Raw genomic sequence first — 15847 nt, forward strand, 5'->3', positions numbered from 1 at the left:
AAGGAATACATAGTAACATAGTATGTCAGGCTAGTTGATCCAGAGGAAGGTATCTCTCTTTCGTTTTTTTTTAGGCTGCTTTCACATGGGCGACAAAATTGTACAATTTTCCTGCGATGCAATAGCACAAGATAACGCATGTTTGTGACACCCATGCTTTCCAATGGGTTTCTTCACATTAGCAATGTTTTCTCTGATGCCATCTCGCGAGGAGAAAAAAAAAAAAAATCAGGGCGTGCTCTATATTACCGCGATGTGCTATTTTTTGTAGCCCACGTTTCCCTATGGAGCCTCTTTGTTTATTGCATTGCATGAACTTGTGATCTTTGTGCGATGCGATTTTAACATTACAAACTGCTACTGACTTTTGAGATTTCCTCGCAGTCGGCAGCGTTGCAAGGTTATTCTCAAAAAAAGCATCGCTGTCGCTACAAAATCGCAGGAACAAAGCTGCGATATCGCCACGATTTGAGCAGTGATATCGCTGTCGCCGTGTGAAAGAGGCCTTAAGTAAATGGACTCTCTCTTCCTCTCCCTCTCTCCTGTCTGCCAGACAAAAAATTTGCAAATGACGCGAGCTGTGTTGCAGCGGGGAGGGCCCAAAACAAGCATGTCACAGCTGGGAGGAGCCAAAAACTGGGGCGGGGTCGAACACGGCTTGATGCTTGTTTGAGTCACGAGCACCATCAAGTACGCTAATACTCGAATGCGCATCAAGCTCAGCAGAGTACGTTCGCTCAACTCTAGTCATGTGCCACCCTTCAGGCTGTGCACTGTATCACAGTATCAGATTTTTCTGAAGTGTTCCTTGGAAGCGGTTATGGCCAGGGCTGTGGAGTTTGTCATGGAGTTGGAATCAGAATTACATTTTAGAGAAGTCGGAGGAAATGTAAAAATGAAAAAAATAAATAAATAACCTTCAAAAAAGAAAATTAACCCCTTAAGAACCAGGCAGTTTGGGTCCTAAAAGGATCAGATACCTTTTAGGGATTTTACCCATTTGGTGGTTTTACTGCTCTATTTTTTTCCTTCAGCTGCCAAAATTATTTTTGCTTCATTTTCTAGTGATCTGTAGGGCTATTTTCTAAATATCTTTTTTCACTGGCTTTTTTTAATGTTTTTTAGTTTTATTGGGGGTAAAAAGTTAAAAGTGATTTTTAAATTTGTAGTTGTATTTTTTAAAATGAGTATATTTACACTAAAATAAAGTATGGGAATAGGTTTCTCATTTTGTTTTGGACGTTTTGATATGCAGTATGTATAGTTTTGGATTACAGGGCACACATGCTGACAGTTATGGTTGGTGTCAGCGGTGGGCCATTTTCTTTTTCATGTATAAATTTTTATTTTCTTCTGTAATTTTTTTTTAACTTATTTTTGTAACTATTTTTTTTTTACCACCTAGGTACCCCATGATATCATATAGGACCTCTTGGGGGACATCCCCTTTGGAAATTAAAAAACAAACAACAAAAACGTTTCCACTGTAGCTGGGGCATCCATAGGAGCCCCAGTTACAGGGGACAACATCCCACTGTAGTACCAATAGTCACTAACAGAGCTGACAAGGGTCTGCTAGGACCCTGCAGCTCTGCTATGACAGGGGGTACCCTTTTTAGTACATAGCACTCATTGAGTGCTATGTACCCGGGAAAGGAGAATGCAGAAGCAGTTAAAAAAGCGTTTCTCCCTCCACCTCTGCTGTGTCTGACACTCGAGGACCCAACCTGCTCCTGCTTGATTACAGGAGCAGAGACTTTAATCTGGTTAAAATAATTAGATTTGAGGTCATCTATGATGGAGGATCAATATCTGACTGTTTCTAAGAACAAATTAATAGACTGCACAAATGTTGTTTACTATGTTTGTTGAAAACTTTTTCCCCACACTTACTAAATGCATATTGTGTTGTAAGTTTACAATTTAGAGAAGTTTTGTGTTTTGAAATTGTATTTGAATAATTATATTTTATGTTCTATCTAAATAGCTTGATTATTTTATCATAACAGTGATGTAGAGCCCAAGGTTATCATTTTAAATACAGTAAATTTATCATTTAAAAACGTGAGTGAATATAAAAAGGAGTCAGATGGGCAAATTGAGGAGTCGGAGGTTTGGCTTACTGACTTGACGGCCCTGGTTATGGCACCTAGCCATGTTGTGCTAGGTATAAAGGTATACAAGGTGTATTAGTACACAGGACAGTGACAATGTAAATGCAGCCCTGCTTTCTGTAATTCGTAAATTGTGGGCAATGAACTAAAAGCACATTTTACAAAAATCCTCTGCATACATCTAGGTGGTGTATAAACGAATGCATTGGAGTTGCTTAGCGTATTAGATCCCCTAACATTACAAAAGAAATATTTTAATTAGTCTTTAGACAGCTGTAGATATATATTAAATGTAGTGTAGACAAAAAAAGTTGAGCAACCTGCATAGCTTGTTTTCCTTCCTCCTTCTTTGTAAATTTTTATTTTCTCTGTAATGCATGAAGAAAGCCTGTGGTTTGAATACAATCTTGCAATTTGTGAGTGACCACATTGTTTAAGTAAAGCACGCTCGTTTGCAATCTTAGAATGCATTCACATGTTGCGGAAACACTGCAGATTTTCCACAGCAGAAATGATTCGGGAAAAACGCAGTGGAAATAGTTATTTATAAAGTGAATAAGATTAAAGTAAATCCTATTTACAGGTAAAGGGGGAAGTCTACTGTAACTGTACTGTAACTCCAACCTGTGCTTTTGCAACATGTGAATGCACTCTTACAAGGTTTTCTGCAATTTTGTGTTGATGTAGAGCCTAATCATAAGTGTACTGAATGGGCAGGCTCTTTCCGATACAATCCCAAAACTGCAATATTACGTCTAACCAATCAGATGTCTATGCCTGCTGCCATCCTCTTTTCCCACATGTAGTATAAATGGGCTGAGGTGGAGTGATGGAAGCGTTTCCCTCCTCTACCCTTGCTAATAAGGAAGAGGGAATAAAACCTCTACAGTGCCACCTTTTGGAAGGCAGCATTCCTTCAAGCCAAAGTCAGACTTTTTATACAAGCCTTGTAACAATGACCGGGAATTAAAAGCAAAGCCAGACTCCATGTACATTCTCACAGTCTCACTGTTGCAACTTCTCCCTTTTGCCTTGTCTAGTGTATACGGTTTCAATACAGTTTTGAGGCAGCAATGAGATTTTTGCACATTTATACAAAGACAGTACTTTCTCCTAGTAGGAGGAGTTATAAACTGACATTTTTGAAACTAAAAAAATATATATAATTTTTACGTTTTTGTTTTCTGCCAGGATCCTTCAGAATATCTGTATATAACTTGTAAGATTTGATATCAAATGAATGCAATATTCTGAAACAGCGATAACTAAATATGTTAGATAATCTTCATAATCTATTGTTCCCAACAGAATAAATCTGCTAATTACCAACTGTCCCTGTTTTCCAGGAAGCCAGATTTTAGATGAACATCGTTAGAGAAATAAAATTAAGAGAAGCAGAAACCATTAGAAGGACCTGTTTACAAAAGAGGCTCGTGTCCCAACTGTATCTGATCGTTGGAAGCATTTAGTATGCAAGTCATATTGTTGTTATGTAATCTGAAAAGAACACAGCAGAATTGTTGTCTATAGCCCTAAGAAAATGAGCAATAATTAGCTAATAGGAAGAGAGTCCTGAACCCCTTGTATGTAACTCTGTCCATTAACCACAGGGGGTGTAGCTAGAGATGAGCGAGCGCACTCGCTAAGGCAAACTACTCGAGCGAGTATTGCCTTATGCGAGTACCTGCCCGCTCGTCTAAGAGATCTCTCTCTCACTCTCCCCCCCGCTCTCCCTCGCCGGCACACGAATCTTTAGAGATGAGCGGGCAGGTACTCACATAAGGCACTACTCGCTCGAGTAGTTTGCCTTAGCGAGTACGCTCGCCAATCTCTAGATGTAGCTTTATGCATTGCTACAGCATCCTCTTCTCCTCATCTGTTTATAGTGGTTTCCCATAGCCAATCTTCGTGGTCACATGTTAAAGGAAACCTACCAGAAAAAAAAACTAAAAAGACCCTTTTAGTAGATGTGCTCATCTGAGACTTTCATGGCATAATCACAGGATATACCACAGAAGCCTGTTAGATGTGGGACTCACACCAAACTCTAGTTCTGGCCCCACTGTCACCAGTGTTGCAGAATGCGATGGCCTGGAAACTTATGGAAACAGTTGAGCAGGCAATGCAACACTGTTTCTGTAATTTCAATAGAAGTCAATGGTAGTTGTTACAGAAACAGCGTAGCTCAGAAATCATCATCATCATCATTTATGAAGCGCCAATATATTCTGCATCACTCACAAAACAGGGGGAATGGATACAAAACCATAGTTACATGTAGTAATCCATTGGTGAAAACAATAGGGGTGAGGGTCCTGCTCCAACGAGCTTACATACTGCAAATAGTGGGGTGATACAGAAGATAAAGGGGCTGGAAATGTACACAGTACGGCAAGGTGGAGATTGAGGGACGCTATACGCATAGACAATGGTCAAACTGAGCTGAATAGTGGCTGAATCGGTATAACTGCAAGGGGCAGTTGACTGGCTAGCAGGAATTGCAGTCAGTGGGACAGGGAGCATGTTATCAGGCGGAGTACAGAGGGGTTTGGTTAAGGGGATATGGTATGCCTCCCTGAGGAGGTGCGTTTTTAGAGCACACCTGAAGTTTTGTGTCAGGGATTGCCCGGGATAGTTTGGGGTAGCGCATTTCGGAGGACTAGTGCTGCTCAGGAGAAGTTTTGGAGGCGGGAATGAGAGGTTCGAGTTAAAGGGGCACTTAATCTGATATCGTTGGCGGAGCAAGGGCGTGGGCTGGATGGTAGATTGAGGTGAGGGAAGCAATGTAGGGCAGCGCAGTGCTGTGGAGAGCTTTGTGGATGAGGGTAGTGAGTTTGAATTGAATTCTGTATATGACGGACAGCAAGTACAGCGCCTGGCACAGGACAGAAGTGTCTAAGTAGCGGCTAGATAGGAAGATGAGCCTTGCTGCAGCATTCAGGATGGATTGGAGAGGGGAGAGTCCGACACGGGGGAGGACAATCAGCAACGAATTGCAATAATCGATCTGAGAGTGCATGATGGAAACAGTGAGCTTTTTAGCGTGTCCATGGTGACAAAGAAAGTTATTCCATTTCTGTAACTTGGGTGCTGTGGAAACAACATGACTTGTTGTGCTGCGCTGTTTGCACAACTCTCACTGACTTCTATGGAAGTTATGGAAACAGTAGAGAAGCTTGCTTGGCTGTTTCCATAAATTCCGACTACACCAACCACTGAAAGTACTAGAAATAGGTTTGGGACCCACAACCAATAGATTTTCATGGCATACCCTGTGGATATTCAATGAAACTCTTGAGTTGGGAACATGACTTTAATGTAAATTAAAAATGGGGAAAACAGTTATTGATATGATTTGGCGAAAGTCAGAGGCTGTATTTTTGGGTGAGTCTGACATATAACCAAGCGCTCTGGTCTATTATTAGGCTTGTAATATCACTTTCATCAGTCAAATGACCTGAGAGCAGCTCTATCCCATTCAAGTGAATAGGACCAAGTTGCCGATATGAAATGTACAGCGCAGTGTCTAGTATGCAGTGAAGTGACCACAACACTTATCAAAGTGCTACGGCCATTTCAAAGAACTGATTGGCAAAGGTCCCAGGTCAGAGACCGCCATCGATCTGATACTGATTACTTAGCCGGAAGATAGGTCATAAATACTAAAGTTTCAGAAAACACCTTTAAGATAAATGTAGACTGTTGGCTAGCGTGGCCCAAAAAAAAAAAACTTTCAACTACAAAGCAAGACACCCTTTAATTTTTTTCCCTTTAAAAACCTTTGGGGCAGTTTCAGGTTTTCATGTCTATGATAAGGTTGTGCTCAAAGATCATGAATTTTCTGACTTTTTACTAATAAGGAAGAAGAAAAACAACAGTTGTTTCAAGTCGTGGAAGCAAATCGCAAGGCTGTTCCAACACAGATGACCAAGAAGTGTGCTGTCCAGTACTTAAGCGCTGACTGACAAGTTTCTGTGTTGTAATTTTGACTACTTTCATGTATTTGAGGTATTTTTGTAGGAACAGCACAAACTTGTAGATTGTCAGGACAAAACGCCATTGTCAATACTTAATGTTTTAAAGTATAGTTGTTGTTTTGCAAAAGCAAATTTTTAATATTAATGCTGTAGCTCATGCAACTGGAAATCTTGTACCGCCATTTCTCATAATGTACATCAGTTTTGCGCACCATCTTGCAGTTGGAATTTATAGCTAAACCTTTACCCTAACATTACTATTAGCAAATGTAGCGAATTGGGAAGGCGTTTTTGCTGTATAGCTAACACTTCATTTTTTGCCATATCTGTTTGGGCCACCCTACTGTTGCTGTCATGCATGACTAGAAATAAAAACTGTTTCAGCTGTTTTTAATAGGAGGTCAGATTTTAAAATGGATTTAAAGAAATTATAAAATGGACATATATACAAAAAAAGTGTGATCAACTACAAGTATGACTGTTAATATTGATAATATATACTTTTTATACATGAGGACTGATTTAAAATTATAAGAAATTAAAAAAAAAATTAAATAGATCTATAAAGTACTTATTGAGCTCCTTTGGTGCTAGGCTTTGTCCACATGTCAGGATTTCACTGCATAAAGTGGCATAGATTTTGTAGTCAAATCAGTGGCAAAATCTGCACCATTTTAACATTTTATTGGATGCTACGTAAACCCACCTCATAGTTCATATGAAGCAGATTTTCCTGCACACATATTTTGAAGTACATATTGCAAAAAAAGCATTAACGTGTCAATTCTTAGCATGGAAACCACGTTGGCTGGCTGCACTTGGATTTGCCTCAATAACTGGTCCTAAAGCCCTGTGCGGATCCACATAAAAATTCCCAACAGAATTAGAGTTTCTGTGTCGGTTTTTTCTGGGATGAGCTGGGCTCTGGCTGATGAGTTTGCCACGTGGACTGCCATGCTGTTTTTATACATGCTTTTACATAGATTGCCTTTGCGAATATAAATAAAAAGAACTTGCAAAAAGATCCTTATTTTGTCCCACATTATTTTGATCTATTGTTTCTGAGTAGTGGGGACATATTAAGTGAGGAGTCCAATCAATCAGTGTATAACCTTTGTGGCCTGTCAACTATATAATATAATTCTTGGTAACCATTTCATACAGTGTCCTTTAATACCATAGAAGTGCAGGAAGTACTTTGTTTATATACCTGAAGGAATTGGCAATTTTCCAATTTGTTAAGCCGCCAGTGTTCTGATTGCTTATGTACCAATGTATTCCACGCTCATTTCATTTAGCTGGGTATTATACAACAATACCGGTATTAAGCAAGATAACACTGTCAACACTGCATGGAAAAAAAACAATGACCTACTGTTTCAGAAGGAAGAAGTTTCCAGATAATATTCTTCCCCTTACGACATCATTAAAACCTTCCCTTCTGGTTGCAGAATACATGGCTTCTGTTGAGTCTTTGACGTCAGCCCGATGCCCTGCAAACCATAAAAGAAATATGTCAAACATTAAAAAGAAGTTTAAAAATATGACTGAAAACACAAAGATGACAGACCGCGAATCTTGTTTAAACCCTTTGCAACATCTGCAGTGTATGTAGAGCAGATGTGTGTAAGGAATATACGAAGCAGGCTTGGGAGCCAAGGCAACTTCATTCACAGTGGGTGCTGGCTGTGTTACACATCTGACGCCGCCTGTAGCAGATGGGTTTGCAGTTAATTCCTATCTCAGCCCTCTAGCCCCTTAGATTCTGTGGTCAAGGGTGACCTCTACTCCACAAAAAAAAAAAAAAAAAAAAAAAAAAAAAAAAAATCAGAAAATCATATGCACTCCAAAATGACATCAATAAGACAATAAGAACTACAGCACTTTCTGAAAGTAATATTTAAATAAATAAAATAAATAAATTTGGTTATGTCATGATTGAAGTGACCCACAGAATATGGTGTAATTTGTATTGTACAATGAATGCTATTAAAGCTAAAAGAAAAATAATGGTGCAATTCCCTTTTCCATTCCACTGCATTTAAAAACTCTTTTTTTTTTTAAAGTATCATATAGTACATTGGAGATTACCATTAAAAAATGCAACTCCTCCCACTAAGAACAATTTCTCATACAGCTGACGATAGAAGATTAAAAAAAAATACTGTTTTTGGAAGAAGGGGAGAGGAGACAGACAACAAAAATAAAAAATGGTCTATGTCCTAAAGGACATATTTAAATATGCAGTTGAAGTATTAAGCAGAGTGAAGATCAGTATTTCCAGGTCATGGGGAGTGATTGGATATGAAAGGGTAAAAGGCCATTACGGATCATGAAATAATGCTGGGAATGTAGCAGTATACATATGAGGTGGCGTAATACAAATAAAGGAGTAGATAATCAGGATGTAAGGTTCAAGAGGAGTATACTGAATGGATGTGAACATGACAGCAAAGTATCACATAAAACAATGCCTGAAGGTCATGTTCCAACCTACTGATAACAGAAAATGATTATACTGAGTATGTGACATAAGCTATTCTTTACCATATTCCAGTCCATCAAATCGAGCCATATTTGAAGCTACTTCAGCGGTGCACAAGACATGGTAGCACACAATAGAGTAGCATGTGTTAGGCATCGAAACCTCGACCACCTTGGCTCCAGCATTCTCCAACAAATCTGCAGCTTTTGACCAGAGAGCAAGGATTTCCGAAGATAATCCGGGGGCATGATATTCCTGTATAAAACAAAAAGCACTACAATTAGTCCAGGGAAGTGGTCCAAAGTACAAAACACTGGATGAACCAAGATAGAAAAAACTAGAGTGATGTGATCGTGGGGCTCAGCTTTCCATATTGAATGTCTATCTACATGATGAAACTTACACACGGTCTTCAAATGTCTGCTTCCTAGAATGTATGCACTGCAGCATGCACTAGGGCAGAATATCTGCATAACACAACATGTGATGGAGGATGTGACAATGATCCACACTTTCTCGCAGAATTTGCAAAAACAAAAACCAAAAAAATAAAACAAACAATCTTCAGTATATCTAAAATGAGGGACACACAGAAATACATTATAGCAGACTTGGCTATTGGGCATGGACTCCTAGGCTCACCCACTGTGTCGGTAAAACGGCACAATTTTGATCGTGGGCTTTCACCACGACTATTAGCGTCCTTTTTGAAACACCGGTCACTGCGTATGACAGCGGTTTTTAACGCACCCATCATTCTGATGGGTGATTAGGTGCATTAAAAAAAAAAAAATTAGCGATGTGTTCAAGATGCCGAGGTAATCCCGGTAAAAAGTGCATGTGTGAGGGTGGCCTTAGTCTATATCGAACTAAACATGTTAGATCTGCAGTGTATGCTCCACAGCTGCCCTTTTTATTCTAAATCTGGGCCAGGAAGTTTTACTGCAGTCATTCTGAAGGCAGTAGAGGACCATCACAGGCTGTATTATATGAACAATGCCATCTACCCCGCCTCCCCTAACCCCAACCATCCGTCCACTGTCATAGCCTGGCATCTGACATATTAGGAATACAATAAGGTAATATCTTTTATAGCTCATGGTGAGTTTTTATAGCATAGGCAGACTGTGCTATCAGGTGTGCACTTTAGGTATTCATAGGACAGACATTCAGTACTCCAAGACACATATGAAGAATTGCTAAGCTGTCGCAAAGATCAGAAACTAGTTAACTGAAATGTACATGATGAAATCCATCCAATTGGGAAGTCAGACATACTTTTGGCATTATAACAGCTTGCCAAGAACCAGGCTGGCATTACTGAGTTGGGTTGTACCTTTGGAATTCCTACACAAAGCTTAGTCACATCTATTACATCTGGAAGAGTGAATGGCTGGAAGTGATCTTGGATTGTTGTCGAGTCTTGTGGATCATGTCCAGCAAGTACACCTAAAAACAGAGACGGTTGTTAGGAAGTTAAAGGAGTTGTCTAGCTTCAACCTTTTGATGGTTTATGCTTAGAATAGGTCACGAGTAGTAGATGGAAAGGGGTCCCCTATCCAGGTCCTCTGGCGATCAGCTGTTCACCAGCCTGGTGCACAACTGACCAGAAAGCTCTGTTCCCACGGCAGTGGCCTGGCTTGGTATTACACACAAAGTTCCCATTCACCTCAAACAAGAACTTTACGTGTAACACCAGCTGTATCTGCAATACAGTCTGAGATATAGCCATTTGAAACAAGGACATTTCTCATACATGCTCATCTGCTGAAGCGCCACTTACGTATGAGATACGTTCTGGGAAGGAAAAGCGTTAAAGCACGACAAACCCTTTAAAGTAATTTTGAAAGTTTGTTGCCAAATATATTTTTATATTACCTAGTACAGTCGCGGCATCATCCACACATTTTGTTAAAATGCCAGGTACATCCATGGAGTTTACCAAAGGGATAAGTCCATGGCGAGACACAAGCCCATAGGTTGGCTTCAAGCCCACTATACCACAGTGAGATGCTGGGTTCCGGGTTGATCCTCCAGTATCAGATCCCAGAGCCCTGTTTATTAAAGACATTTAGTGGTTATGGCATTCTATAAAATGTATTACATTGTTAGTATCTTTAACCCCTTAGTAACGGCGCTATCGTAAAACTACGTCCTGCTGTTGCAGGACGTGTATGGAGGGAGGTAGCGCCGCTATCTCCCTCCATACAGCGCGGGCGTCAGCTGTTTATTACAGCTGACACCCGCGGGCAATAGCCGCGCTCGGCCGTTCGGTCGATCGCGGCTATTAACCCTTTAAATGCTGTCAATTCTGACAGTGGCATTTAAATCCCGCGAACGCTGTTTGGGGGTCCCGCACGGCCCCCCCGCGGTGAGATCGGAGGAGCCGTGCAGGTGTCATGGCAGATGGGGGCCTAATGAATGGCCCCAGGGCTGCCTTAGCAGACTGCCTATCAAGCCATCCACACAGGGTGGCTTGATAGACTGCCTGTAAAAAAGTAGTATGACGTAATGCTATAGCATTACGTCATACTGCAGGAGCGATCAAAGCATCGCATGTTATGACTTCAAAGTAAAGTAAGAAAAAAGATCAATAAAGTTTTTTAAATTGTAAAAACAAAAAAAAAAAGTTTTAAAAGTTTAAATCACCCCCCTTTTGCCATATCAATTACTAAAAAATCTAAATCATAAAGTAAAAATATGTATTTGGTATCGCCGTGTCCGTAAAAGTCCGATCTATCAAAGTAGTGCATTATTTTTCCTGCACGGTGAACGACGTCCGAAAAAAAAAATAAAGACCGCCAGAAATACACTTTTTTAGTTACTCTGTCTTCCAGAAAAAAATGCAATAAAAAGCGATCAAAACGTTGTATGTATTCCAAATTGATACTATCGGAAACTACAGGACATCCCGCAAAAATTGAGTCCTTGCAAAACTACGTCGACAGAAAAATAAAAAAGTTATTGCGCGCACAAAATGACCGCAGAAAATAATTGAAAAAAAATTAAATACAAGTACTACAGCAAAAAAAAAAAAACTATATAAGTTTGGTATCGTAGTAATCATACTGACCCATAGAATAAAAATATCAGGTCATTTTTGTTGCAGTTTGTGCGTCGTAGAAACAGGACGCACCGAAAGATGGTGGAATGTCGTTTTTTTTCCCCATTTCTCTCCGCTAAGAATTTTTTAAAAGTTTTTCAGTACATTATATGGTACAATAAATAGTACCATTAAAAAATACAACTCGTCCAGCAAAAAACAAGCCCTCATACAGCAACGTCGATGGATAAATAAAGGAACTATGATTTTTTAAAAGGGAGTAGGAAAAAACAAAAATGGAAAAAAGCAAAAAAGCTCCGTCACTAAGGGGTTAAATACCATAAATATATTGTGCATATTTAAAGAAGCATTCTGGGTTTTTTGTTCTTTGAGCAATCCATCACTGACCACTGCTGTAAGGAATCCAATTCTGTAGCCTGTCCCCTCTAGATTGTGTATGCTGCTCTTTTCTTTTGGCTTCCAGATCACATGACCAGCACTCTGACTCTGCTTTGTGTCCTGCAGTTCATGGTGCAGCTTTATGCTAACTGCCATAAAAAAAAACAGTCTTTCTTGCTCACAGCAACCAATCACAGTGCAACTTTCATTTCATATTCTGCTCTTTAAAATGAAAGCTTCTCTGTGATTGGTTGCTATGGGGAGAAAAGTATAGGCAGCATCATAAATCTGTCGCATGAAATGCAGGATACAGAGCGCTGACATGTCAAGAGTTCTGGTAATTGACACATGGATTAGTCCCACTGAATGGGGCCATTCTGTGTGCGGATCAGCCACAACTTCAAACGCTAAATCGTAGCACAAATCTGAGGCTCGGCCTTGGATTTCTAGCATTATTAGAGAGATTTGCACTGGATTTTTCAGACTTGTATTTAAAGGGGTTGTCCCGCGCCGAAACGTTTTTTTTTTTCAACCCCCCCCCCCCCCCCGTTCGGCGCGAGACAACCCCGATGCAGGGACCTAAAGAAAAATCCGCACAGCGCTTACCTGAATCCCCGCGCTCCGGTGACTTCTTACTTACCGGCTGAAGATGGCCGCCGGGATCTTCTCCCTCGGTGGACCGCAGGGCTTCTGTGCGGTCCATTGCCGATTCCAGCCTCCTGATTGGCTGGAATCGGCACGTGACGGGGCGGAGCTACACGGAGCAGGCATCCCGCACGAGCGGCCCCATTGAGAAAAGAAGAAGACCCGGACTGCGCAAGCGCGTCTAATTTGGCCATTAGACGCCGAAAATTAGGCGGGCTCCATGGAAACGAGGACGCTAGCAACGGAGCAGGTAAGTGAAAAACTTCTTATAACTTCTGTATGGCTCATAATTAATGCACAATGTACATTACAAAGTGCATTAATATGGCCATACAGAAGTGTATAGACCCACTTGCTGCCGCGGGACAACCCCTTTAAGGCCTCATGTCCACGGGGAAAATAAGATCCGCTGCAGATTCTCCATGTAGAATCTGCAGCGGGTCCCTCCTGCCCCACGGACATGAGCGCTGAAAATAAGAATTTAAAAGCATTTACCTATCCGTAGCGGGTGGGGAAAGCCTTCTCTTCCTCACGGCCGGATCTTCTTTTCCGGCCGGCGGATGAATTCGTCACGCCGGCGGCACGTCACCGGCACGTCGGCGACGTGCCGCGCGCATGCGCCGGGCACATCCGCCGAGCCGAAGCAAGAAAGATCCGGCCGTGAGGAAGAGAAGGCTTTCCCCGCCCGCGCCGGATGAGTAAATTCTTTTAAATTCCTATTTTAGGTCTCCCGCGGATCCGGACGGCTTCCATAGGCTTCAATAGAAGCCCGCGGGAGCCGTCCCCGCGGGAGACCCGCACGAAAATGGAGCATGGTCCAGATTTTTTCATGCTCCATTTTTTTTTAAATACCTTTTATTGACCATCCGCGGGTATTTATCTACCCGCGGGTGGTCAATGCATCCCTATGGGGTGCGGATCCGTGTGCGGGTGATCCGCTGCGGATCTTAAATCATATTTTGCCCGTGGACATGAGGCCTTAGATTGTGTGAACAGGGTCATAATCTCCAAGGAATGAAGAGACTACAACTCCCTCCCTTAGAGACCAGGGAATGACAGGGGAGATGCATAACAGAACACAGAGGACTTTCAAAGATTGGGGCAGGACAAGTGAGCTACAGAATACAGGAAGCTTCAGCCTCCTGTGACCGCTCTAGTGGGGGAGTGTAACAAATTAAAGATTTCAAGATTTTTTTATGTGGGTGAGTAACCAAAAACACATCAAAAATGTTTTAAAAGATAAGTTTAGAATAAAAAAAAACAAATTTAAATAAATGCTCCATTTTAAAAATGATGTATTCCTTTTAACAACCCAAGTAGCAAAAAAGTAATTATGCCAATTTACAGAAATCATTTTTTTGTAGAATCAAGAATAAAAATCAATGGCAGAGTCACTTTTTTGTAATATTTATATGTGCAGACCCAAATGGAAAACTAGTGCTACATAGAGGGGATATTTGCACTGCCAAATCATTATGCGCTGACAGGATTAATTTACAACAATTGCCATCTTGTGCATGCTACTACTAGTCAGAACAGAAAACACTAAATGCATAGCAGTGATAGCTCAGAAAAAAAAACACAGCTTACATTGTACTACAGATAGCAAAAAATAAAGATGTTGGTGAGCTGAATAAAAAAAAATAAATCATAAGACTGCAATACAAACCATTTTCAATTTTGAATCATTCTTAGTTTTCTGAATGCAGCTAGTTGCCAAGGTTATGGCCATAAATAGGATGCATGCATGTGAATATAAGTTTTCTAATATATAAGGGATGTAATGTGGCAATTCACTATACAGTGAAATTAATCAAAATAATCCAGAAAGACAATATGTCACATGTTTTTAGCAGAGATTTGCATTGTATTACGGTATATTTATAAAGGTTAAAGGGGTTGTGCTAGGATTAAAACTAGAGATGAGCGAATATACTCGTTTCGAGTAATTACTCGATCGAGCACCGCGATTTTCGAGTACTTCCGTACTCGGGTGAAAAGATTCGGGGGGCGCCGGGGAGGAGCAGGGGGTAGCAGTGGGGAACAGGGGGGAGCCCTCTCTCTCTCCCTCTCCCCCCCACTCCCCGCTGCAACCCCCCACTCACCCACAGCGCCCCCCGAATCTTTTCGCCCGAGTACAGAAGTACTCGAAAATCGCGGCGCTCGGGGCGGAAAAGGGGCGTGGCCGAGTAGGTTCGCTCATCCCTAGTTAGAACTTATTCCCGTTCCACAGGTTAGGGAATAGATTTCAAGTCACTGGGGTTCGGACACAGGGACTCCCACCAATCCTACGGATAGGGGTCCCCAGATGATGAATGGAATGGTCATAAAGCAAGTTATTCAGGATCCACAGGATAGGGGATAACTTTCAACTTGGTGGAAGTCTAACCACCGGAACCCCTACTAGTTCTAAAGATTTCTGCTTAGAGTGCCAGTTGAGAATGTACACTGCTGCTCTATTCATTTCATCCTCTGAATACTGGATAACTTTTAATCCTTGAACAACCCCTTTAATATTAAATCACAATTTTTTTCTATTTTATGCCTAAATAGCTTTATCTTTGCCATAAACGAATGTTATAAATAAAGGTTAGAACTCTTAAAAAAAGACAGCAATGTCATCATGCTCAGTTACCCACACGTAGCATGTTCCCGCTGACACAGAAGCAGCGCTGCCTCCTGAACTTCCGCCAGTTATTAACCAATCAGAATTTTCATCCCCATCAGGACAAGCGTGTTTCCTCTTCTCTCTGTATTGCTTTGAATAGCTCCAAGGATTTCTCACTGGTCCAAATATGCCATCAGTGCTGCCAGACCTGCGGTCAGCAAAAGAGATAGAACATTAGATTTCAAGTCCTAAATGAAGAGTCCGGCTTCCACACACCTGTGGATATAACACTAGGCTACATTTCTCATCATCACACTAGTCAAACATTTATACAACATAAGCATTTTTAAAAGCCACAACTGGTAGGGCTTAGGTTTGTTTTTTTAACAACAATGTACATATTTTTCTGCTGGTACACAACTCAGCTGTAGGATTACGAAAAGCCATAAGAACTTATTCAATTTGCACTTACTATAGATCTTTCCACTGAAAATGGATAAAAATTAAGCAATTCCAGATAAAGATCAAGAATTGCTCACAGAACTGTTTGATCCTGAAACTTGCACAAGTCTTACC

At 41.0% G+C, this 15847-nt stretch overlaps 1 protein-coding gene across 1 annotated transcript in view; it reads right to left on the reverse strand.

Moving 5' to 3' along the window:
• The window catches only part of QRSL1 (glutaminyl-tRNA amidotransferase subunit QRSL1), a 56256-nt gene that overhangs the window by 5956 nt on the left and 34453 nt on the right, over positions 1-15847 (reverse strand). The window contains exons 5-9 of the mRNA XM_066607856.1: positions 15303-15479; positions 10455-10630; positions 9913-10025; positions 8639-8831; positions 7467-7584 (exon numbers count right to left, since the gene is read on the reverse strand). Coding sequence (XP_066463953.1) covers positions 7467-7584; positions 8639-8831; positions 9913-10025; positions 10455-10630; positions 15303-15479 — 777 coding nt within the window. The remainder of the gene's footprint in view (positions 1-7466; positions 7585-8638; positions 8832-9912; positions 10026-10454; positions 10631-15302; positions 15480-15847) is intronic.

This window comes from Eleutherodactylus coqui, chromosome 1, assembly GCF_035609145.1.
Source record: "Eleutherodactylus coqui strain aEleCoq1 chromosome 1, aEleCoq1.hap1, whole genome shotgun sequence".
Taxonomy (NCBI): domain Eukaryota; kingdom Metazoa; phylum Chordata; class Amphibia; order Anura; family Eleutherodactylidae; genus Eleutherodactylus; species Eleutherodactylus coqui.